Below are 24640 nucleotides of genomic sequence, written 5' to 3' on the forward strand. Positions count from 1 at the left end.
CCCTGCTGTGTTAATTTTACAGTATAATAAGAGAATGTGACATGATTTCTATTGCAGAATAGCACACAAGTGCATTAGAAAGTCAAGTTACATTTTTCAGTGTAGCATCAGGTTATGAATGATATTTAGGTGTACAAGTTAGGTCACAAAATCATATAAATCCAAGTAATCTATAATGTAGCTGCAGCACAGTACAAAATCATACAAAACAATTGAAAATCATTATTTAATAATATGACTCTATAAATACAATAGTATCTGTTGAGAAGTCAGAATCCTCCAATTTCCCCTCATCACTATCCCCTTTCCCCAAATAAAACAAAATGAAAACCCTCAGACCCACCCCCCAATCCCCCAAACCAAATGAAATCAATTGAAATACCTCTTGCTTCTAATATTAACTAGCCAGGAACCAATAAATATCCATTCCCCAATTGGGGAAACTTCTTCAATAAGTCAATATATGGAGCCTGAAGAGTGCTTACACAAGAATGTAATCGACACCATCTCATTCCCTAGCTTAAGCTTCAGTGCCTCCTTATTGCCTAGAAGATAAAATGCGGCCCTTTCTGTTTATCATTTAAAGCCTCTCACAATCCGAACCAGCCCATCTCTTCGGGCTGATGATGCAGTATTCTCTTTTGGTCACTTTGCTTCAGAAAAGCTAATTCATTCATTGTTCCTGAACATGACATTCCATTTATTGCCTCTTTTCTGTCTGTTAAGACAGACCTTCTCTCTTCCTCCTTTTTGCCCTCATTCTCCTGTGCACCCGGCACAGGCAGCATCTCCTCTTATGACAGAGCTTTTTAGGAACAAAGTAGCACAGGAGATAACAGCAATGTTAATGGCATCTGACAATTAGATAGCATTTTAAGGTTTGCAGAACAGCTTACATCTATTATTTCAGCTAATTGTTTAACTGTGTGAGGTAGACACCATAGGCCCATGTTTTACTAATGGAAAACCTGAGGGGTAGAAAATTTAAGTCAAATCGTGATCACACAGGTAGAATGAGAGGTAGGATTTGAACTCTAGGCTCTAATCTCTCTACTCTAGTTACTCTAGTAAAACAAAGTAAACTAAATCTTAGACTTAGTTAAATTAATGTTAGCATGCTTAGATCAAAGACAAGTGGTTGATAAATAAGTGAAAGGGTAGGAATTGGAATCAAGAAGTATATGCATTCTTTTTTGTTGGGAGCCCCTCAGAGAAATAAGAGACTCCATCAGGGTCCATCAAGTCAGTGTAAACAGCAAAGCCTTACATTGATCCCTGTTGTCTGAAAATCAGGCCATAGAATGGATGGACACCCAATCAGACCCCTCTGTGTGACTCTCTTCTGATTAATACTTTTTATTATTAAAATTACTACAGTCTATAATTTTAGGATAGCCTCAAGTTTTGTAGTATAGATATAAGATTTCTTTATAGAGATCCATTTATAGATCTCCCATTATAGAATTCTCCTTATAATAAACTAGCACTTAATGAGTTAATAATTAATCCTCAGTGAAATAGAAGCTGCTCTTTTCTCTGTCTCAGAGTTTGAAGGCCACAGAATGACAAAACAATTTTTTTCCTCAATCCTTTCTCACACTGAATTTAATCCTATGAAACCAAAATATTCTCACACTTTGCTACTTTCCCACGTTAGACTTGTCCCCTTAAATTTGAGATTTCTCACACTAATCCATTTTTGGAACATGTTGAAGGTCTGTTATCAAAATAATAATTGGATAATCTAAGGTCTTGGTAGTCTTGAAATTTGTTTAGACTAAAACATAATTGATATGAGAAATTGGGTTCTTCTCTGTTTTGAATTTGAAATTTTCCCAGTATTTGTGTGACTGTGAGAGAAAGTTATAAAAATAAAGATTCGTAGGAAGTCTGAGAGAACAGCTTCTGGAAAATCCACTGTGTCTCTGACTCTCTTCCTCTCTCTTGGCTAAATCATTACACCTTTCAAGATACCTGGAAACTGCTGGCTGGCTTCCAGCACTTTTAAAAAAAAATCTTTTTATTGTCATGCAGAACACACTTCCCTGTTGGTCACTGTTGTAAGAGCACACGCATACATAACCAAAACCCCAAAATAAAACCAAAATATAAACTGATGTGAAAGATGACTTCAATAGTTATCTGGAAGTGGATAGCATTCCTCATCATAAGTCTTTCAGGATTGTCTCAGATCATTGTGTTATGCAAGCTTTTAAAAAAAGGAATTTGACTGTGAAATAAGAAATATGACATTGATTTGAGCAGGTGGTAGAGCAATGAGATGGTTTAGTTCTCCTAGAAGAATATATGTCCTTAGTTGTAGCAACAGGGAGAGAGATTGAGGGATGAAAAGGGACTCATCAAATGCCAAAGTTTCAGAAGAGATTGTGATCAAGAGAACAAGTGGAAGGGCTGGCCTAGGCAAGGAGAATGGCCATGTTTTTCCAAATATAGGAGGAGAGAATACAGGATGAAATAAAGAGTTTTTCTGGGGTAGAGTTGTAAAGAAGGAGCTCATGGTATATGACTAAAATTCTTTTTGTGTTTGTGAAATGATTGGCGCACTCCTGATGAAATACAGGAGATGGTTTAAAGAGTTTGGTGGAGGTCAAAGGGCAAAGTCAATGCCCATTGATGAGGGACTGGTTAAACAAATTGTTGTAATTAAATGTAATGGGATATTATTTCACTGTCAGAAATGATGAATGTGAAAATTTTGAAAACTATTTCAGTATTTACATGAGATGATACAGAGGGGTACAAATAGACTCAGTAAAACTATACTTGTATGCTATGGCAACAACAATAATCACTAGCATTTAGTATAGTCATTTTGAGGTTTGTAAAGCGGTTTATAAGTGTTATCTCATTTGATACACTTAGCATAGTGCTTGGCAAATAGAAAGTACTTGATAAATGCTAGTTTTTAACTGGAAAATGTAAATAGAAGAAGAAGAAATTGAAAACTCCACTATTCTTATTGTTCTTTGACTATAAAACATTTTATTAGATAGAGCAAACTGCAGCCTTAAAAATTCTCCTCCAAAAAGTTGTTTCCAATACATGTCAAAATTTATGAGATTTCTTGAAGGATATCACAACAGAGGTAACCTTGTTTTACAAGCCTCAGATCATTAATATCACACAATGCATAAAGCAAAGTTACGTATCCTTGCCAAAGGAAATAATATACTGTTGTGGAACAAATCTAGTGCAGAATACAAAACAGAGAGGGGCGGTGAGGTGCTCTGCGTACTGTTTGCAGAAGAAATTGTTATGATTATATCAAGCTCTGGAACTTTGGAGAGCCTCCTAAATGAGATATTTATTTAAGTGGCCTTGCTATCCACATAGGAAAAAACAAACGAATCCACAATGTTTACTTTCCAGAATACACCATATATTTTATAGAAACTATATTTTGTCCATCATTACCTATATCTTAGACAGTTAGTGATTTGGATCTTGTTTTAAAAAGGAGGAAAACATTAGCCTAGATTATATGTGGAAAATGTCAAAGTTCTTTGAACAGCCCTACACTTCTTTCAAAAATCAAAGACCTTATCTTTCAACGTGGATCATGAAACTAATCTCTGAGTCAAAAGTGAGGTTAATCCAGAGGATGATAACTGCTTGTTGATGGATAGATTAAAAAAAACAACCCAACAACAAAACAAAGCCCTTACCATCCATCTTAGAATCATTATTAAATATGGATTCCAGGGCAGAAGAGTGGTAAGACCTAGGTATTTGGAGTTAATGGACTTTCCTAGAGTCACACTGTTAGAAAACCGTCTAAAGCCAGATTTCAACCAAGGACTTCCTGTCTCTAGGCCTAGCTATCTGTCCATTGTATTACTTAGCTGGCCTAGATAGATTCTTTTGATCACTGCTCTTGAGCTCCAAACTCATTTATGCATCTGCCTATAAGACATTATAATTATATCTTCCAGTATTTTAAGCTTAAAATGCCCCAAAGCAGGCTAATTATATTTCTCCCTTTACCTCTTCTTTTAAAACAATTTAGTGCTGCCATTTTTGTTGTTGTTTCATATTTTTTGCCTTTTATATTAATAACTACGTACTATCTTTTACTCTGTTATAGCTCTTCATTTATCATATCATGGCTATTTAACTTTTGCATCATCTTTTCCTTTTATTTGTTGTATTTCTACTATATTTTCATAGTACAGTTATCCCTCAAAATATTGTGGTTCATTTATCTCAGCTTCACTGTAAAAAAAAATGTATATCTAATTTTGTATCATGGAATTTTCACTATATCACGGTATTTTGTGGATGAATACCGTACTGTACACAATGGAAATGCAGTACAGCCACTGCTGCTTGCACAAGTTTGCCAACAATTGTACATGAACACTATTGGCTGATGGAATGAAAGGTGACCAACCACAGTGCTGTGTTTTGTATCCTGGGCTCTGACTGGCTCAGTGACTGTAGCATCGGTCTGTTTGCTCTCTCTCACAGTACCCATAGATTCAGTATCTCTTTGTCCAATTCACATCAACACCTAATCGCTGCCTCATAGTGTTGTTCTGAGGAGTTTGTGTTTTTTCATAAAATTTTGAATTTATCTCAAGCTCATGTCACCCAAACATTTTGTGCCTTTTAAGGCTTCTGGCAGTGAACCGAAACACCAAAGGAAGATGCTTACCATCAAAAAATAATAAAATAAGTATAATGCCTTTGGAATGTAACTCTAGCAATAGGTGAGGGATCACTGTATAGGCTCTCACTATCCCTTGCTTCAACTACTATAGTAGGTTTCCAATAACCTTTCCACTCTTTATTCTCTCTTCTTAAGTAAAAAAAAAATATACATTTTTATTGATAGTCTTTAATTTTTCTATTGTTTGTATTTCTTAGTATGTATCCTGTCTCCTTCCCAAATAAACTCTGTTCCTCATGACAAAGAATAAGAAAAACTGGAAAAAGATTTAAATAAAGTTAACCAACACATTGAAAAAGTTTGACATGATATACTTATTCCATATCTTTAGTTCCTTAGTTGTGTGAATAAGTGAAGGGAGAGGTGCCTTTTCATATGTCTTCTTTGGGGCCAGGCTTGGTTATAATATCCCAGCATTCAATTTTGATTATTTTTACTTACACTATTGAAGTCATATAGTTTTCCTAGTTCTTCTTGCTTCACTTTGTATCAGTTCATATAAGTCTTTTCATACTCATCTATATATTTTATAGTCATCATTTCTTACAGCACATTAGTATACTTTTACATTTATGTATTGCTGGTTGGCTAGCTACTCAATGGACATATACTTTATTTCCTTTTCTTTGCTACTACAACATGACTGCTATAAATATTTTTGTTGTATATTGGGTTTTATTTCTTGTCATTGAATTCCTTGACATTGATATCTAACAGTGGAATCTGTGAATCAAAGTGCATAGACACACTTTTTCTTTTTTAAAAAACATGTTTAATTCACTTTACTCCTTCACATCCCTCAAACTATACTTGCAGCTATTGTTAAAAGTTAAGCAAAATAAAATTATAACTCAGACCATCTTTGACAATAGTTTAGCCTCTGTGTCAAGAAATGATAGTCATACTTCAATCTTAGTTCTCTGAAGTCATGATCATTATTGTTATACCTCAGTTTTGACTTCTTCTAATCCACCCTTCATATTTTTTCAAGAATAATCTTTATGCAAAGATCTCATAATATCGCTTCTCTGCTCAGTGTCTTTCAATTACTTTGTTAGTAACCTTCTTTGCCCCTATACCTCTTTTCCCTTGCTCATGCTCATTCTTCCCTTTTTTGGGAATTCCTCTGAATGTAGAGAATTTGTATTATCTAAACATTTCTCTTTTCTCAACCAGTATTGTGCATTTCTGGATTTTTAAAAACCTTTTGCTAAAAGTTATTTATGCAAGATAAAAAAACCTTAAAAGTTTTCATATTCTAATTTTACTGTAATTTATTATAATATTTATATGTAGAAACTTCTTTTTAATGATTAAATTATTAGAAAAATGATGTTATCTTTCACTTTTAAGCTGAAACTTTAGTTACATGAATTACAGAAGTAAATCTCTGCTTGCCCTCATTGCATCCTATGTGACTTCTGTATTTTTTTCAACATGTTAAAAATGTTTTCTTCTCTTTTTCTATACCAATCTCTATGCATTATCCATCTTTTTTTAGGTAAAATCCCCTGTGTAACACATACGTATAGACAAGCATAGAAAATAAATGCATTGACTATATCTGAAAATTCATGTCTAATTCTTTCTGCCACAGAAATGGGAGATAGTCCCTCATCTTGTCTTTTAAAGTTGTGCTAGGTCAATGCAATGAATAGTCTTCTAAAATCTTTCAAAATTGTTGTTCTTTCACGTTATTCTTATTACATAAAGTGTTCTTTTAGTTCTGTTCACTTCATTTTTTAAAATGAAATAAATTTTTTCAGTATTTTTTCAATACAATTTTTAATAATTGTTTTCTGACATTTTGTATCCATGTTCTTTCCATCCTACCCTTCTCTCTTCCTGAGAAGTACATGACATGAAGTAAGATACATATAGTTTACACTAGAGAAAAATTCATGGAGGAAATAAAAGTGAAGGATAGTATTCTACAATCTGCATTCAGGTTCCATCTGTTTTTTCTATGGAAGTAGATAGCCGTTTTTCATAGTAGTCCTTTGCTCAGTTCATTTTGGATCAGTTCATACAAATTTTTTCCAGTTTTTCAAAACCAACATATTGCCTAAAGCACATAAAAATTGAGATAGTGTGTTTATTTGTATACAACAGCAAATAATGTATTGATAGTAATATATAATAAAACAATATGATCTAGTTCAATTTATAACCTAAATAAAATAATTGTATACAAAAGAATGAATTTTATTAAGCTGATTCAGTTTACTTTTCAAAATAACCATTTATGTGAGCAAAAATGTAAAATTACATTTCTTATGGCATAATAAATTTCATTTTTCATATAAAAACAATTTGTTTAGCCAATCCCCATTTCATAGGCTATTCTGTTTCCAGCTTTTGATCTCATGACTTCAAATATCCTTATACATAAAGATCTTTTTTCTCCTGTCCTTGACTTTCTAGGAGGACATGCTTAATATCAAAATTACTTACTCAATTTAGTGACTTTTTAGTTATAGTTTCAAGTTGTTTTTCAGGATGATTGCATCAGCTCAGAGCTCTGCTAACAGTGTATTTAGTGGTCTCATTTTCCTACAATCTCTCCAACACTTCCCATCTTTCTCTTTTGTCTTTTTAATCAACACACTTTTAGTGTATATCAAGTATGTAATAAATGCTGAGGATGTAAAATGGCACCTCCAGTTATTTTAATTTACATATCCCTTACTATTAGTGACTTTAGCATTTATAATTGATTGGCTTTGGAGACATTCACAGCCATTAAGATCTGATTAAGATCTGTTTGTGAATATTTAGTGGAATTTGAGCAACAGATTTGAGCAAGAGTTTTCTTCTCTAAGTAGAATAGATTTTATAATACAGTAGCAATCTCTATCATATAAATGAAAAAAATTGTGCTTAGGTTTTGTTATTGTTGACTCATTTCATTTGTGTCTTCCTCTTTGCGACTCCATTTTGGAGCTTTTCGGCCAATGTGCTGGAGTGGTTTGCCACTTTCTTCCTCAACTTGTTTTATAGATGAAAAGATTAAGGCAAAAGAGGGTCAAATGACTTGCCTGAGGTCATAAGTGTCTGAAACTGGAGTCAGGCCCATTGCTCTTATTCATTGTGCTAACTGGATGCCTCTATGCTTGGATTTAGTTTCACTAAAATATTTCAATTACAATTAGCATTATTTAAAACCTTGGTCTTATTGTGAAAGTGGAGATTCTGTAGCTTTTAAAAAAACTAGGTATTTTACATTTGTTCCTGTTAACAGTAATTCTCTTAATATTTTCTGTCGTAGGTAGCTTGTATGCAACTCATCAATGCCCTTGTTACATCTCCTGATGACTTAGACTTCAGACTTCACATCAGAAATGAGTTTATGCGTTGTGGATTGAAACAAATACTGCCTGTAAGTGCCCTATCGTTTCTCTATCTCTAGATATTACTGTTTCTCAAACTTTTTGGACTTAGAGCCTTTTTATATTCTTAAAAATTATTTTTTTTTGAGTTACTTATGTCTGTTGATATTAGATATTAGAAATGAAAATGTTTTAGTGTTATGAAAATACTTTTGATCTTGCAGATATTTAAGGGATTTTGGGCACACCCAAGAGTACTCAGACTACACTAAAAGAAACATTGCTCTATCAATTTAAATTAGGAGATTTATTTGAATGGAAAAATAATTAGCTATTAGGCGTTGCTGAAAAAACTGACAGAATATGAAGAAAATCGGTTTTTGAAATATGAACTAAGATCTTTGTTCTTCAAAATTTAAAAAAAAAACATATTTTCATAGTATATGCTAAAAATAAAAATGGACATTTTAATCCAGCTCAATTATAATCACTATTCAGGATTTTTTTAAAGTTAGCATTACTTTTATAATTATTTAATGTCATCTTTTGAAAGGAATACTCTAGCCAGAATGACTTATGAGTGATTTCTATTTAATTTTATTGCAGACTCTGAGACATATCAAAAGTGAGAGCCTAGATATCCAACTTAAAGTGTTTGATGAAAATAAAGAGGAAGATTTTATTGAATTTTCTCATCGTTTAGAAGACATCAAAGCTGAACTTGAATATCCTTTTGGCCTAAAATAAAGTTTCTTTTGAACATGAAATATGGACATTTTAAAGACTTGCTATCTATGAGAAATGAGAATTTAATTCTAAACTAATGCAATAGAATCTTTGTAAAATATCAGTTGGGGAATAACCCTAATGGCCAAAAACAATGTTAATTATGCTTTTAATCTGTTGGTGGATATATTTTTAGAAAATAGTTTTGTTGACAGTATACTTGGACCCTTGAGGACAAAGACCATTAACTGCAAAATATCAGAATATCTGAATGCCAAAATAATGAGCTGGGTTTAATTTACATTAGTTTAAAAGAAAGAAAGAATTAAATTTTGTTTGTTTAAAAAAATAGAATAATTTTATCACTTATATTTCCATACATTCATTTGTTCCTTAACTGATTTACTGAAGTGAATGAAGTTTACAATATGTTATGGAACACAGTGAAGGAAACTAGAGCAGAAGGATATTTTCTTTCTATACTTCAACATCTTTTGCTCATCAGAAATGATTATTATATACGGTAAGCTGAGTCAGACCAATGTATATCCATACTTTTATTGTGCAGTTTATTTTCTAAAATTATGTTATAATTTTAGCTAGAAGTAACCTTTATATTTTCTGCTTTATTTTATAAGTGGTAGGTTAGTTTTTAGGTCTCATGTGCTTTAGATGACATGTTTAAAAAGTTAAGATATTAAATGCTTGGTTATATTATTATACATTGTATTATCGTCATTCAATGGATACTTGAGTTCACTAAAGCTACTTTCATTTAGGAAGCCATGTAAAGTCCTTGAGTTACTAATTATTAGTGGATCAGGTATTTGTCAGCAAGTTGATGTATTTTTTTTCCTTCATTTCTACCATCATGTTTTAGTAATATATAAATCTTGTATGTGCTGAATGTGAAGTGTATTTGGCAATATTTTCTGGGTAATTTTCAAATTCCTAAATGAGATGTCTTTATGCTTACTATATAATATAGTGGCCCCCCAAGAAATCTACCTAAAGAATACTAATTTTTGTTTTTTAAAGTAGTAGAAAGTTTTTTAAAAGATATTTAAAAGATATATTCAAAAGTATTACTGCCTATGTCAATTTAAAATGATGTCACTGAAAGGGTTAATTTGTAGTTCTTTATTGTTTTCACATGTAATTTTTAAAAGTTTGAATCTTGAAATTTCTTGAAGTCTTTTTGAAAGTGCTGGCAATTGCTTTTACAGAACATATACTAAAATTCAAAAGTGTTGGGAGTAACAAGATAGGTATATTATAATTTCATATGTTGCTCTTTTGGCCAGTGATATTTGCTGCCACTGAATTGGCTAGAATCCAATACTGTTTCCTCATAAGCTCTTATTTTCTGCGGTTTTGTGACACTGTTTGTTTAGCTACCACCAAATTAGATTGATTTGTCAGCGAATGAATTCCAATATTTAGTTTGTCTATTTTAACAAATTATACTTTTTTTAAATTACAAGCTGCATTTAATTATTTTACTGCAGGAACATAATGAAAAATTATCTCAAGATTAGTGTCATAAAATAAAAAATAATGGGTACTCAGATTCTATTTCAGTATCCTTTTATTAGAAATGAAGATAGAAATAACATTGAAAATTATAAGCATTGACATTAGAAGTTTTATGGAAATTTTGTTTCTTCTTAAAATTTTATTCATTTATTTTTAATTCCCCACCCACCCCCCCTGCCCTGGTTACATGATTCATGTTGTCTCACTCCCCCTTTCCCTTTTTTTCCCCCTTCTGGAGATGACAAATAATTCTATTGGGTTATACATGTATATATCACCTATTTCCGTATTATTCATTTTTGTAATAGAAAGCCAAAACCCCAAATAAACATAGACATAGAAACTAAATCTAAGTTAACTAAACTAAACTAAATTTAAAACTAAAATAAGTCCCTCTTCCCTTTTACAGAAATCAAAGCTTTTATTAAGTGTTGATTTTAACATGTTCCCAGGAATCCTGTCTATTTTAATCCAGAATTTGAAAAAAACCAAAAAACTCTCCCTAGTTCACAACAAAGAACTGCTGTTCCTCTAATTTCCACAGGCCCTACTTATTTTCATGATTTTATCCAGCAAGGTAGAATGCTGCCTAAACTTTAGTGACTATATAGCAAGTGTGGAGCCTATAAACCATCCTTCAGAACTTCTGTATCCTTGTTTTCTTTCACCTGTTCCTATTGTTCTCTTCAAATAGATCTACTTAACATTTTATAACTTTTTTTGACATTTGAAATTTGAAGTCTTTTACTCCTTTAAAGCACCTACCCTTCATTTCCTTTTGTGCTTAAAAACTTTGAACATGACAAAATATAGCAAACTATTTTTCAAACATAATAATTTCCTTATGGACAAAGAGTTTTCAGGTAAGGAATTGATATTATGCTTCTTGGGTTTTCCTTATCTTGACTGTCTTCAAAAAGTCAAGAGTGGAAACTTTTAGCAAAACGAAGGTAATTCTAGAATTTGAGATGAAGGAGAAGTCTGAGGAAACTGGGGCTGATGACAAAGATGAGAGTTGGTTAGAAGAAATGTCTAATGAAAGTGGCTTTAAGGAAAACTTCTCCTAGGTGTACAGAAGTATAAATTTTTAGAGTTGGCCATTTAGTCTACCTCACATCACTAATCATCCCATTAATTGCAGAATTTTCCAGTGATTAAGTTCATTCGTATACTGTCTTCTTTTTTACCTTAAAGAAAAGCACATTTCCCTTCTCTAGTTCTTTAGATCTGAGCATTATTTTATACATCGCTAATGTATGCTCAGAATGGCAACAACTGTTGTCTAACTTTTGTTTTCTTCTCTGTCCTCTTGATCCCATCTTTTACACAATCTTTTTCATTTATTTGCATTTTGTTCATGTGTTATTGATGCCTGATATTTTTATATCATGGTCATTTCTCATACTCACAGTGAGCTTTTCTTACAAAAAAGGAAAAAACTAGTTAAGGAATATCAACTGATAACAGTGATTGTTTCACATAAAGCTCTTTTATCACTGTAGTTGAACAAGGGTTATACCCTTTCTCCCTTTTATCTGGGCCCAAGCTTTATTATTATTGTTAAATATAGTGCTGAGCTTTCTCTAATCTTTGTATTCATCCATATCTTTCCTATGACTTTCCCAAAGTTGCCTAGGTGGTGAATTGAAGAGCTGAATTCAAGTCAGGTCCTGTGATTCCAAATCAACATTTTTTCCTTTGTAATTTGCTTTCTTTCCTAGTTAACATGGACCTTTTGCCTTGGAGAGGGTCTTATTCAGTACCTACAAATGTGTTCTTGTTTCAACAATTCCATTTTTTTTTTTTTTTTTTTTTTTAACCTTCTGTCTTACCTTCTTACCTTCTATTTTTGAATCAATCCTATGTATTGGTTCTAAGGGAGAAGAGCAGTAAGAGCTAGGCAATGGTGGTTAAGTGACTTGCCCAGGGTCACACAGCTAGGAAGTGTTTGAGGTCAAATTTGAACACAGAACCTCCTGTTTCTAGGTCTGGCTCTCAATCCACTGAGCTACCCTGCTGCCCCAATTTTTTAAAAAAGAAAATTACTTTGCCCATTCCTCAAGCTGCTTTTCCATGTATATGCTATTGTTTATTCACAAAATTATAGGAGTAGCCTGTACTACCTACCTTCTTTTCTGTATTTTTCACTCTTCAGCCTTCAATGTTGCTTTCTTTTCTACCACTCTGTAATAGTAGTTCTCTAAAAAGTAATCAATGACACAATGATCAAATCCAATGGCTTTACCTACTCATATTCCTCCTTCATGACTTCTCCAAAGTACTAGAAACTTGATCATTTCCTCCTTGTTCTTTTGTCTTGCCTTCTGTGAGACTTGACATGTATGTCTTGGTTTTTATTCCATTCTTTTGACTTCTATTTCTTTTTCTGTTTTTTTCTTTTTCCTTTTTTTCCTGGATAGGAGCTATAAATAGTCTGATTAGGAAAATTGAATGCCAGTTACTCATTTAACAGTGGAATGGATTACCTTAGAAGATATTGAATTTCTTGTCACTGAAGGTATTGACACATAGATTTGAAGGTTACTTTTTTTTTTTTTTAAACCCTTGTACTTCGGTGTATTGTCTCATAGGTGGAAGATTGGTAAGGGTAGGCAATGGGGGTCAAGTGACTTGCCCAGGGTCACACAGCTGGGAAGTGGTGAAGGTTACTTTTCATGAATATTGTAGGAGTGGGTTTGGAAGTCACATTATGTTTCCTTGTTTAGATTTAGCAAACTGCTGGTGTACCTTAAAACTCTAAAATTCTGTTATATTTTTAAACCGTACAAATATCTTGCCTCCTGTCTTTTCCTCTTTCCTTTCCATCTGATATATCATTGTCAGATTAATCTTTCTAATGTAAATGATCACTTCATCCCTAGTACATCAATTGCATTCATTTATTTATCTGATAAATCTAAACTTTTTTTTAGCCTTCAAATTAAGGCATGGTGAATACTCTGCTTCCTGCTTGGTATTCTAGTCCTACATTTAATTCTCATAACACTTAGTAGATTGTAATCTCTTTGTAGGCAGAGAACATATTTCTACCTCATTAATTACCTGCAATTTTCCCTCGGCACCCCAATTTTTTTCTGGAACATAGGAGATACTAAGTCATTATTTGTTGGATGACTGAATGAAAATACTACCCATTATTAATGAAAGTATAATTACATAGCTCAAAGTAGTGATAGATCCAGCTAAACAGTTTTGTATCTTTCTGTCAAATTGTATGAATTGATGCAGAGTTAATAGAGTCAGGAGGACAATTTATACAATGACTGCATTAAAGAAAACATGTTTGAAAGAATTAAGAACTCTAAAGAATAATGATTAAGTATGCTACCACCTCTTGGATGAGTGGTGATGGACTGGCTAGCAGTACAGAATCAATATTTTTAGACAAGGGTATATTTATAAATTTTTTTTGGTTTGACTATCACTATTAAAAGAGGAGGACTTTTTTTTTTTTATGGTGGGATGTGTGCACAGGGAATACAGAGAAAGTTCAGAAAGTAGTTCAGAAGGAGCCACAGGACAATTTTAAAAATTGAATTTATACTTAAGAAACCTACAGTTTCATATGCAATCTGCATTTTTAGTTTCTTTACGAAGTGACTAGTTCATTTTTGTTGATGCTTTTAAAATTTTCATTTTTTAAAAGTAAAAAGCCAATAGCACTTCTACTAAGTTCAAGAGTAATAATGAGTGAACTATAACTATATTTGATATGAAGCAGGTAGAATAATAAATGGTAATTAAGGCAAAAGATACCTGTTTGGGGGATCTTAAAGGTAGAACAATCTTTGAATCATACAAGGATGTAGCTGTAACATGAGATGACCGAGGTGAAGGAGAGATCATTGGATTTTATTTTGTTTAGTCATCAACATTGATGTTGAAGTCTTGCAGGGTAATAGTAAGAAAAATTGGAGAAGCGATGCATGAAGCATACACTTGAATTATTGAGGAAGAGTGTTGGGGAATCAGATTGTAGTAATGAAAATTTAGAGAAGATGATATAAAATTTCAGAGAAGGAGATCTACCTAACTTTTCAGATGTGATTGCACTGTCTTCTAAGAAAAGGACCATAGAAAACAAAGGTCACAAATCAAGGCAGACTAACCTCATTTCGTTTTTTGACAAGATTGTTAAATTAGTAGATGAAGGGAATCTTGTAGATATAATTTACCTGGATTTTAACAAAGTGCAGATAAAGTGTTTAAATCATTCTCTTGCAGAATATAAAAGAATATCGATTATATGATAATATAATTCTTAACTACATAGATGTCTGGACATAAAAATAGTTGTTGATTATTTAGTGTCAGCATTGCAGTAGGTCTTCAGTAGAATTGAGGGATCTACACTTGGCCGTATGCAACTTAATATTTTTACCACTGACTTAGAGAAAAACATAAAGGGAAGGCTCATTCAGTTTGCATGTGATAAAAACCAGGAAAGATAGCTACCATGTTGAATTACAGAGATAAGATTCAAAAAGATCCTGACAGGTCAGACAATTAGATTGACTATAATAAGCTGCAGCTTAATAGGGGAAAATGAAAGATCTTATGTTTGAGAACAAAAAAATTAACTTCACAAGAACAAGGTGAGGGAGACAAGTTTTTAAAAAGTATCTTGAGGTTTTAGTGGATTCTAAGCTGATTATAAATTAGCAGTATGATGTGGCAGTCTTAATAATTATAGCAATTGGATAGCATTAAGAGAGGCATAGATTCCAAGAATAAAGAGATGGTACTGTATTATGCCTTTATCAAGCCTCATCTGGAATTTGTGTTCTGTTTGGGCCACCACAGTTTAAGAAGGATATGGTAAGCTGAATAGTGTCTAAGGGACCCATGACCAAGATGGTTATAGGCCTTTAATTCATGTCATATAAAGACTTCGGGAATTTCAACCTAAAGAAGAAAAGGCAGGAAGACATTACAAAATATTTGAACCACTCTTCTTTTGAGGTGGAATTGTTCCAGTGGAAACAATGGATGGAAATAGCAGAGAAATCAAATTAGCATTGTTGTGAGGACAAAATTTGCAGTATTTTAATTATTTAAAAGTGAAATGGGCCACCTCAAGATGTTCTTTGTCTGTTGAAGTCTTCAAACGGGTTAGATGAATATTTTTAGAATATGCTGTAGCATGGATTATTTGAATATACATTTTGTACTAAAAGCTTCTTAATATCAGATTCTAATTTGCAAAATTTGTATTTCTGTGATACTCTTAATTTAGTTCAGAATTATTACATTTCTTTTCTTCAGATCCATTACTTTTTCTTCTAGGGAAATCTGTGATTTCTGTCTGAAAGTTAGAGGGACTAAATTTAACTGTAATCAGATTTTGGTGGAATAATTTGATCCTGGTTCTACAATGTCAGTAAAAGGCTATGTACAAAAAGGGTCAACTATTTTGTTTAACACTAGCCCTATGTTAAATGTATTATGATTGTTTTTGTCATTGTCAACATCAGAATTTAAAAGCTAGGCTTTTAATAAGAGCATTTTATTGAGGTATAAGAAAGATACTTGTCATATTACCAATGTGGTTTTGACTTTTCTCTTCTTTTGGCTTTAGACCACAGTATTTCAAATTAATTGATGACTGCATATCTCAGATAGTATTACATAAAGATGGAACAGATCCTGATTTTACATATCGAAAAAAATTAGATGTAGATTTGAGACAATTTGTTGGTAAGTATGTTATTTTTTTATGGAAACTTAAAAGAAAACCATTTAAGTTTGTGAAGGTATTCAAGAATAGATAATTTAGGAATTTCTCAATTTTATAATTGCAGATATTTGTGTAGATCAAGCAAGACTGGAAGAACTTGAAGAGAAGGTGTCAGAATTTTCCAAGAAAGTAAGTATCAGTGATGAAATGGGTATTACAGAATAGTAATCATGGACTCCTGGAAATAGAGGAATTTTTAAAAAGTCTTTTAGCCTAAGGGAAAAACCACATATATTTTCTGAGAAATATTTTTGTATTCTGTTCTTGAATTTCTTTAGAATCTGAAATTTTTCAGTTTTGTCTATCCTCAATTTCTTTTTCCTTAGGTTACTTGGACATAGTTTGTAGTTTGTACCTTCACTCTCTTTCTCTGCTCATTCTTTCAACTTGTACTCATGCTGGCCTTTTGGTGATTACCAGAGGAGTATATGTCATGCCACTGAAACTCATTATTTTCTCAAAGGGTCTTTGGAGTAACCACAATGTTTTCATGTATATGAGATATATATTTTTATTTACCATTCCAGCTCCTGAGCCCCCACTGATGGATGTACTTTGTATTCATACAAAATCCATCAGCCACAGGGGCACCTATTCACTCCTAATCACAAAAAAATTCATTAAATTAATAAATAAAAGAGCAACAATGATAAAATTTAATCAATAGAAAGCAAAACCAAGAAAGCAAATCACTGTCCACTCCTAGATCTAGGACAGGGGTCAGCATCGTATGGCTCTCGAGGCCCAGATATGGCTCTTTCTGCAGGAGCCATAAAGTCCATTTTTTTTCAGGCGCTGTTACAGGAGTGCACACTGTGAGCACTGTACGGCTCTCACGAAATTACATTTTAAAAATGTGGCGTTTATGGCTCTCACGACCAAAAAGGTTGCTGATCTAGGATATTCTCATCAATGTTTTTAGTGTCTCTCGAGGAGAATGGACACACATTAATAGAAATCTTGTAGAGAGGCACATGGGTAGGGGAAATCTATATGCCCAAGGTGTTTCACAAATTTAAAACTGCATGTATTGCTATCCTTTGGACCTTTTGGTGCAATTTGTTAGGCACAAAAATACTTCTATTAATTGCCCTTCTTCTCACCATTCTTAGACAAAGCCACTATTAAGGCACTGAGAAGTGTTATGTTTTTTTTTGAACCTACATTCCCTCTAACCTCTAAATCACCATTGCATTTGTTGGTGATAGGTTTTATAGCTAGTGTACAGCAAAGCTCTTAAAGGTGATTCCCTGAACAGTACAGACAAGCTCAAATCATCTGTTCATTTAATTGGAGTTTGTTTTCTTCTGTTAGCTTCTACTAAAGCAGAGTATTTTATCCAAAAAGTATGGGTTGAAGAAAAAATAAGGGGCTTAGCCTGTCTTTTCCCATTTTTTCTTCCTCTCTAACCACAGAAGGCAGTAAAGGGTAGCCAAGAGCCCCTGAGAGATTTCTTTCCTCACCAGGTACAAATTGAATTAGACACCAACATACACAGATTTCTATACACAGGAGCAGGTTTCTACTCTATATGTCTACTCCACCAAAAAGTTGTCTCTGGTGAGCCAGCCTTTTTTTCAGCCAATCATAGCAATATAGTTTTTCTTCTAATTAGCTGAGTCTAAACCAATAAACTGGAGGCAGCTTTTTCTTATGTTTCATACCCACCTTCCTGTGATTACGTCTGCACATTGCCCACTCTCTGGCTTCCTTTTTTGTCTAGCTTTTCACATAATATTGCCATCTTCTAATTCCTCATAAGCAGTGATGTGATCCTTTTGTTAGCTCTTCCTCCAAGCAACTCTTATTGGATATTCTACAACGCTCTTATACTTTCCAAACAGTTATTTGATTTTCAGCTTTGTAGTTTTAAACTATAAAGCTCTAAAAACAGTCACATGCAAATGAGTTGACAAACCACAGTTCCCCTGCAGTTGTTACTTAATTCATTGCTCTGCACAGAATGGAGGCCCCCTCCATGTTTATACGGAAGAGAAGACCATGTTTATATAGAAGAGTCTGTATTTTTTTCCAATATTTTATTTGTGGAGCTGTATTTCTTCTCACATTGATGGTTATCCATTTTCCTTGTATGAGGATTCTTTTTCGGTTCCTTTTAGCAACCAGATTTCCATAGGTAAAAAGCAGATTTACACATACCATAGTAGTATTCTATATACTTTTTCCATTTTTAAATGTATCTTTAAAATAAAACTTTAAAAAATATCTTTAAAATAAAATTTAAAATTCTATGGATTCTCTAGCTTAGATCTATGTATTTCTTTTTTTCTTTTTTTTAAGTGCTTTAACAACTGTATTTCTTTTCTTTTTTTTTTTTTTCTTTTTTTAAGCCCTTACCTTCTGTCTTGGGAGTCAATAATGTGTATTGGCTCCAAGGCAGAAGAGTGGTAAGGGTTAAGGGTAGGCAATGGGGGTTAAGTGACTTGCCCAGGGTCACACAGCTAGGAAGTGTTTGAGACCAGACTTGAACCTAGGACCTCCCATCTAGGCCTGGTTCTCAATCCACTGAGCTACCCAGCTGCCCCCTGGCTGTATTTCAAGATAATTAATTTCCTTTGTAATCCTATATATATATTTTTTTTTTATGAATTTAAAATAAATTATTTTGAGAATTCCCTGGGCTTCCCCAGTGTGCCAGAGCTATTCTACGATACAAAACGGGCTAAGAACCCCTAGTTTAGATTAAAGATGATGATGCTGGAAATTCAGCAAAAAAAAAATTAACACAAGCTATTCTTTTATATATAGTAGCATTTACTTTAAAATTTTCTACATTTTCGTTTTTATGAAAAGGATCAGGTTTATAAATTTATCTGTATTAGTTGTCACCTTTATATAGAGGAAAAAATTCAGTTTGTATCTTTACCTTAGTCAATGCCAGAATGCAGTGTGAATGCTGTTGTTTGCTAAGATTACTTGGGAAAAGGGTTGATGAGGGAACACAGTGATTGCCACTATTAGAAGACAATTCACAAGAGAATCTGTCCTGCTGTTAACATGCCATTTTCATTATCTGTGTATATGAAGGGTATCTATTTCAAGTCTATTTTTCTTTTCAGTTTGAAAAAGAATTTACAGTTTACCAAGAAACTCAGTCCCAATTACAGAAAAAAGAAGAGAAGATCACTGAGCTACAAGCAGAATTACAGGCTTTTAAATCCCAGGTAAAAAACAAATGTGCATGAGTTAGCAGAATGGACAGATCTGATTTTATAAGAGTAGTTTTTCTATTTCCCAGTGGAGATATAATACCTTTTCCACATCTTTTTCATACCATGTAATTCTTCTTTGTTTCCAAAATCTTTCATAAAGCATTCATCCAATTCACTAGATGCCTTAATATGTGTCTTAATATTTCAGGGAAGTCCACATTGTATGAATGCTATTCCATTCCTATTCTTGCTCTTGTTGTATACGTGGTCTTGGATATGAATTTAATTCCATTTTTATATCACTACTAACCTGGTGAATGTCTACAATGTGACTTTTCTGTCTTTTGAGTTACTTGGACTCTCAGAGTCCAAGTACATAATTCCATGTTAGTCATGTTGTGAAAGAAGTTACATATCACTTATAGTAGAGGAAAATTTATGGAGGAAATAAAATGAAGAATGGCATGCTTTGTTCTTCTTTCAGATCAGTTTCTTCAGTGGCAATAGATAGCCTACCAGTTAGTAACTGCTCTTGGACACTTAGACTTGGATGTCCTGAAAATATGTCAAGCTCAGTATGTTCACAGCAGGATGTCACCATTTTTCCTCCAAAAGTCTACCTTTTTCTCAACTTGTCTTTAATTGTAGAGGTTTGCAATCATTCTCTTAGTCATTTAGATGTGCAGTTTCAGTGTCACTCTCAACTCATTTTTCTTCATCCTACATATTATCAGCTCTTATCTTTTCTAACTTCCCAGCACCTTTGATATATGTCCCCTTCTTTCTCCTCACATAACTGCCTACCTAGGAAAGCATTTGTCGCCTCTTTCTTAGAATATTGCAATAGCCTTCCTCAACACTCTCCTTCCTCCAGTCTGTATTCTATTCAGCAGTTTTGACAATACCACCACTTATGCGATGGATTCCTGTGGCTCCCTTTTACCTCTAGGATCAAATATTACTTTTTGAGCTTCTTCACCTGATCCCTTCCTACCTTTCTAAGTTTAATATCCCTTACTCTCCTTTAAGTGCTCTGTGATCCAGTTATATCAGCCTACTTGCTGTTCTTTTGCCTAAAATGTAATATGTACGTGAATATACTTATTCAGAAATCTATATATCTTTTGTATTTTTGCCTGTGTATGGGTGGAGAGAAGATGCATAACATTTGGACAAGAAACATTTTTCATCCACTTATTAAATTTATTGTGAATGGTTAGAACAAAATCTTACAAAAGCATATTTTAATATTTGATACATTTTTTGTTTCAATGTGATTTTTATTTAAAGTATTACCATTTTAGTTTCCATCTGTTTTTTTTAAGTTCTGCTTTTGTTAATAAGAATCTTTCTTGGTTTATAAAAATTTTGTTCTTAGTGTTATATATTTTACTTTATTTTTTTTACTTTAATTTTTTAAAACCTTACTTTCTTCCATCTTGGAATGAATACTGTGTATTGGTTCAAGGCAGAAGAGGTTGTAAGGGCTAGGCAATGGGGGTCAAGTGACTTGCCCAGGGTCACATAGCAGGGAAGCTGAGGCCAGATTTGAACCTATGACCTCCCATCTCTAGGCCTGGATAGATAGACTTTTGATCTGGATAGATATTTATTTGTTATGCAGCAGTTGAACTTATACCCATATTCTTATATCATCTGCTACTCATTGCCTCAATTGCATCTTTTCTTTCTACCAAAGAAGGCTCATCTCTATTCCTTCTGACTCTACTCCTTTTACTTAGGTAGCAGGACAATTATTATTGGGATTCTAGGTTGGAAAATCTAAAAGCATTTTCCAATTTAAATGATGCTGTATATAGTGATTAAGTATAGATAACACTATTAATATTCTATGTTTATGGCATTTTATAGGCATATTGGCTTTTTTCCCCCTCTGGAATCAGGTAAAGTTCCTATAGATTTCATATTCCAGATGACCTCCAGAAAAACAAAATATATATTTTTTAAACTGGGTATTGCTTGCACTGTAAATATAATACATTTGTTGAAAATTGTTCATTGTTTGATTTAATAATTATACATAAATGTATTAAAGAAACAATGATTTTAGGTAAGGATAAGATTTAGATAAGGATAAGAATTAATTTTAACAAACTTGGTAACTCTTGCTCTAATGACTAGTTGTTAACTATTTTGGTAACTATATTTCAGGATCATTGAGTTCCTCTGTAATCCTATAAGATTTTATTTTATACATTAAGAAAACAAACAGACTTGTGAAAGGGAAGATAGGCTTTACCAGGCCTCCAAAGATGTTCTTGACACAAAAAAGTAAATAATCTTTGTTCTAATAGAAAAATATGCATATTCTGTTAGAGGAAATGCTTTTACCACATTAGCAAAATCTATCTATCTATATCTATCTATCTATCTATCTATCTATCTATCTATCTATCTATCTATCTGTCTGTCTGTCTGTCTGTCTGTCTGTCTGTCTGTCTATCCATCCATCCATCCACCCATCTGTCTGTCTTACCTTCTTAGAATCAATATATGTATTATTTCCAAGGCAGAAGAACAGTAAGGGGTAGGCAGTGGGAGTTAAATAATTTGCTCAGGGTTACACAGGTAGGAAATGTCTGAGGCCTAGGTCTAGGCTCTCAATCCACTGAGTAACCCACTCCTATATATTTATTTTTTCATATAAATCTTGAATAAATAATTGTTGTCAATTTTAGTAAAAGTAATATAACTTGAAATTTTCTTTCCTTAAATAATCATTGTGACAATTGTGAATTTTCATTTTCATAAAGTAATACAAGCTTATATATTTGCATTTATCTTTCCATAGTTTGGTGCCTTACCACCTGGTTCAAAAACCTCTTTAACACAATCAATAGGAGAGGTAACTGATCAGCAATCACCTCAACTGGGTGGAGGTGTACCTCCGCCACCACCACCACCACCACCACCTCCACCCCCACTTCCAGGAATGCCAATGGCTTTTGGTGCTCCTCTGCCTCCACCACTTCCACCAGGATTTCTTGGAGCACACCGATCTCCTCCTCCACTAACACTGCCATTTGGGTTGAAACCAAAAAAAGAATTCAAACCTGAAACCACGATGAAAAGACTGAATTGGTTAAAGGTAAAATATTCACAAGTAGGGAGTATTTTTTTTATGTATACCTTAAAGACACGTAGCTAAAAACACGAGTTGATTATAGATTCTGTTATCAAACTCTATTTTTTCCATTACATTATTTCAGTCTTCTATAGGGAAATGCAGGTATTCAGCAGGTCATGGGAAAAAGTTCTGGGAAAGTACAATATGAGTCAATGTGATAGGGAAACTCTCCCATTTTTCCTTCTACTCTGCCTCCTTCCCCTCCCCCCCCCCCCCCCCCAAAGGGCTGCTATGTGATAGATTTCCTTAGTAGTAACAAAGTCCCCCAAACAAGGTAAATGATAATCTTGCCCTCATCAGTTCTCCTGCAAAATATTATATTTATTTCTAGATGACAATGTTAGTACTTAATAGGCTCTTAATAAATGTTTATTAATTGATTGATCCTTATGAACAATATTTGTTCCAAAGGAAGATTACTAGGATGGTATGAGAGCTCTACTCATCATATAGTATAGAAACTAGTTGAAATATCTAGATAGATGTATCATCTGAAAAAAAGATTTAGAAGGCCACATGATAATTTTCTTTAAATATTTGAAGTATGGTCATATGGCAATTCTGAAAAATGGAGAATAAACTGAAAACCAATAACTCTAAGATAATTTTATATTGAGAATCATTTTATGATGACATTTATTTCAATACTGTAATGGCTTTAAGATTAGGTGAATACATTGGCTTTCAGAGGTTGTTTTAAATCCTTCTATGAACCTTCTGTTAAATCCTTCTGTTATCTCTAAAGCAGAGATGCTTGTAGAAGTTTTTCAGTGTTGGTATTCCTAACAAAAATTAAAAGAAAAACCATTGAATTATGTGGGGATACATCATGGGGTATTGGAGATCTTCATTACAGCATTAGTTTTGTACTCAATAAAAAGGTTATGCTGAAGAGAAATTTGATATATTGATATTCAAACTAGATCTAGTCACTTAACTGAAGCATTTTTTTTCAAACATTTATTAATATTCATTTTTAACATGGTTACATGATTCATGCTCCTCCTTTCCCCTTCGCCCCCCGCACTCCCCCCACCCATGGCCAATGCACATTTCCACTAGTTTTGTCATGTGTTCTTGATCAAGACCAATTTCCAAATTGTTGGTAGTTGCATTGGTGTGGTAGTTTCGAGTCCACACCCTCAATCATGTCCACCCCGACCCATGCGTTCAAGCAGTTGTTTTTCTTATATGTTTCCTCTCCTGCAGTCCTTCCTCTGAATGTGGGTAGCATCTTTACCATAAATCCCTCAGAGCTGTCCTGGGTCATTGTATTGCTGCTGGTACAGAGGTCCATTACATTCAATTTTACCACAGTATATCAGTCTCTGTGTACATTGTTCTTCTGGCTCTGCTCCTTTCGCTCTGCATCTGTTCCCGGAGGTCTCTCCAGTTCGCCTGGAACTCCTCCAGTTTATTATTCCTTTTATCACAATAGTATTCCATCACCCGCATATACCACAGTTTGTTCAGCCATTCCCCAATTGAAGGACATCCCCTCCTTTTCCAATTTGTTGCCACCACAAAAAGCGCAGCTATACAAGTCTGTTTATCTATGATCTCTTTGGGGTACAAACCCAGCAATGGTATGGCTGGATCAAAGGGCAGGCATTCTTTTATAGCCCTTTGAGCGTGATTCCAAATTGCCAGCCAGAATGGCTGGATCAGTTCATAGCTCCACCAGCAATGCATTAATGTCCCAATTTTGCCACATCCCCTCCAACATTCATTACTCTCCCCTTCTTTCATTTTAGCCAATCTGCTAGGTGTGAGGTGATACCTCAGAGTTGTTTTGATTTGCATTTCTCTAATTATTAGAGATTTTCTCTAACTCTTGCTTGGTTTTAAAGTCTTTCCTTTCCCACAGATCTGACAAGTAAACTATTCTGTGTTCACTTAACTTGTTTATGGTTTCCCTCTTTATATTCAAGTCGTTCACCCATTCTGAATTTATCTTGGTGTAGGGTGTGAGATGTTGATCTAGACCTAATCTCTCCCATATTGTTTTCCAAATTTCCCAGCAGTTTTTGTCAAATAGTGGATTCATGTCCCAAAAGTTGGGCTCTTTGCGTTTATCATACACTGTCTTGCTGATGTCATTACCCCCAAGTCTATTCCATTCATCCTCCTCTCTATCTCTTAGCCAGTACCATATTGTTTTGATGACTGCTAACTAAAGCATTTTTAAGATTGAAATTTTTCTTTGACAATAGACATTTGTCATAACCAACTCTTCTTCTTCCCTTCTCCACCCCCCACTCCCCCAAGTTAGCACTTAAA

At 33.6% G+C, this 24640-nt stretch overlaps 1 protein-coding gene across 1 annotated transcript in view; it reads left to right on the top strand.

Moving 5' to 3' along the window:
- DIAPH3 (diaphanous related formin 3) overlaps positions 1 to 24640 on the top strand; it is a 423660-nt gene that overhangs the window by 115733 nt on the left and 283287 nt on the right. The window contains exons 9-15 of the mRNA XM_044670603.1: positions 7959 to 8069; positions 8626 to 8744; positions 9152 to 9268; positions 15881 to 15999; positions 16104 to 16168; positions 19120 to 19224; positions 22025 to 22321. Of these exons, the coding sequence (XP_044526538.1) occupies positions 7959 to 8069; positions 8626 to 8744; positions 9152 to 9268; positions 15881 to 15999; positions 16104 to 16168; positions 19120 to 19224; positions 22025 to 22321 (933 nt within the window). The remainder of the gene's footprint in view (positions 1 to 7958; positions 8070 to 8625; positions 8745 to 9151; positions 9269 to 15880; positions 16000 to 16103; positions 16169 to 19119; positions 19225 to 22024; positions 22322 to 24640) is intronic.

Source organism: Gracilinanus agilis, chromosome 3 (assembly GCF_016433145.1).
Source record: "Gracilinanus agilis isolate LMUSP501 chromosome 3, AgileGrace, whole genome shotgun sequence".
NCBI classification, from domain to species: Eukaryota; Metazoa; Chordata; class Mammalia; order Didelphimorphia; family Didelphidae; genus Gracilinanus; species Gracilinanus agilis.